At 35.1% G+C, this 1,327-nt stretch overlaps 1 protein-coding gene across 1 annotated transcript in view; it reads right to left on the bottom strand.

Annotated features, from left to right (window-relative positions):
• Positions 1 to 159: 159 nt before the first annotated feature.
• LOC118421893 (poly(A)-specific ribonuclease PNLDC1-like) overlaps positions 160 to 1,327 on the bottom strand; it is a 1,473-nt gene continuing 305 nt past the window's right edge. Inside the window, exons 2-4 of the mRNA XM_035829398.1 lie at positions 1,114 to 1,165; positions 749 to 822; positions 160 to 200 (exon numbers count right to left, since the gene is read on the bottom strand). Of these exons, the coding sequence (XP_035685291.1) occupies positions 160 to 200; positions 749 to 822; positions 1,114 to 1,165 (167 nt within the window). The remainder of the gene's footprint in view (positions 201 to 748; positions 823 to 1,113; positions 1,166 to 1,327) is intronic.

Genomic DNA, 1,327 nt, shown 5'->3' with positions numbered 1-1,327 from the left:
ACACAAACAAACAAGCAAAAAACAAATTCGATTCTTCTAGATCAAAAGTATATTGAGTGTCATCAAAAGAAGTGAGGTTATAAGAGAAGAAAAGCATTGAAGATGAGCTGGTGTAAACCTACTACATGTAACTTATCATCTGATCAAAAGAAGAGTGAATCACCTGTTATACTTCATATCTTTCTTGAATACAGACACACCTGCAATTATAAGAATTTGATTGATGAAGGTTAGACATCCAGAGATTGTGATACACCCAATAGCACTTACTACTGAAGCAACTGGATATAGTTTGGAAACGGTGAGTGACCCTGAGCAGATCTGTTGATGAGCTGATTCACAAAACAAACTTTCTGGCAAAACGTAATTTCAACACAGATCATAGATGAAACTGAACCTAACTTTAGTAGTTATTTTTCACTTTGGCAATGTGACAAGGATCCACTTCTTTGCATATCAGGGTGATGGTATAAAACATGCTCTTAAAGTTAAACAGATCTGAAGAATCACTGAAAAAGTAGTGTATGCTTCCATTTTGACCGTTTCCAAAATCATATCCAGTTGCTTGAGTACCTACATGTATATATAGTTTGGCGATAAAACCTAATCACTACAATGACCATTGTGTATATCATGACTGAGAAACTTTCAGTCTTCATTCCAGGGACCAAGATGGGAATTCGGATTGGTGAAGAAGAAAAGATAGGCATTGACAAAAACAAACTCAAACAGAATGTGATCTCCGTACCGACTTGACAGATGATAAAACTGCCGACTGTTTGTCTGAGTTTCCTGTACCGCTCCTGGGGTGTGTCAAACAGGCTGGGAGGGGTGCAAAATGATTAGATCAAATTATTTTAGAAACAAGTAACTTAAAAAAAAAGAATTTGTAGCAAAAAGTAATGGTAAATTTCAAGACAGAGCATACATGTATGAAATTCAACCAAACTTAAGTATTTAAAAGTTTTTCGTCAGTTGGGCGGAGTAATAACTTATGGCATATTTCCCATCAACATGCACTTTGAATTGAAATGTTTAATACTATAATAATAGTTAGATATTTACAATCTGATGTTTCTCAAGAAATGGGTTACACCATATCAGAGTTCTCACCTTGGTTGACAGGCCTCCGATAAACACAGTCCTGTGAACTCTGTGTCAATGGCTGGGTTAGGGAACATTTAAAATGATATCAATTAATTATTGTAGTAATTTGCATAATCTGTGTAGTCAAATAAAAGCTGTTTCTATTATCAGAAACTTCGTCGGATTCAAACTTGATGAATTTCCTCTAAGTTTTAAATTGGGTAGCTACTGTCTTCTTTCT

This window comes from Branchiostoma floridae, chromosome 8, assembly GCF_000003815.2.
Source record: "Branchiostoma floridae strain S238N-H82 chromosome 8, Bfl_VNyyK, whole genome shotgun sequence".
Lineage (NCBI taxonomy): Eukaryota > Metazoa > Chordata > Leptocardii > Amphioxiformes > Branchiostomatidae > Branchiostoma > Branchiostoma floridae.
Note: the sequence above shows the minus strand (reverse complement) of the source record. Positions and strands in the feature narration are given on the sequence as shown.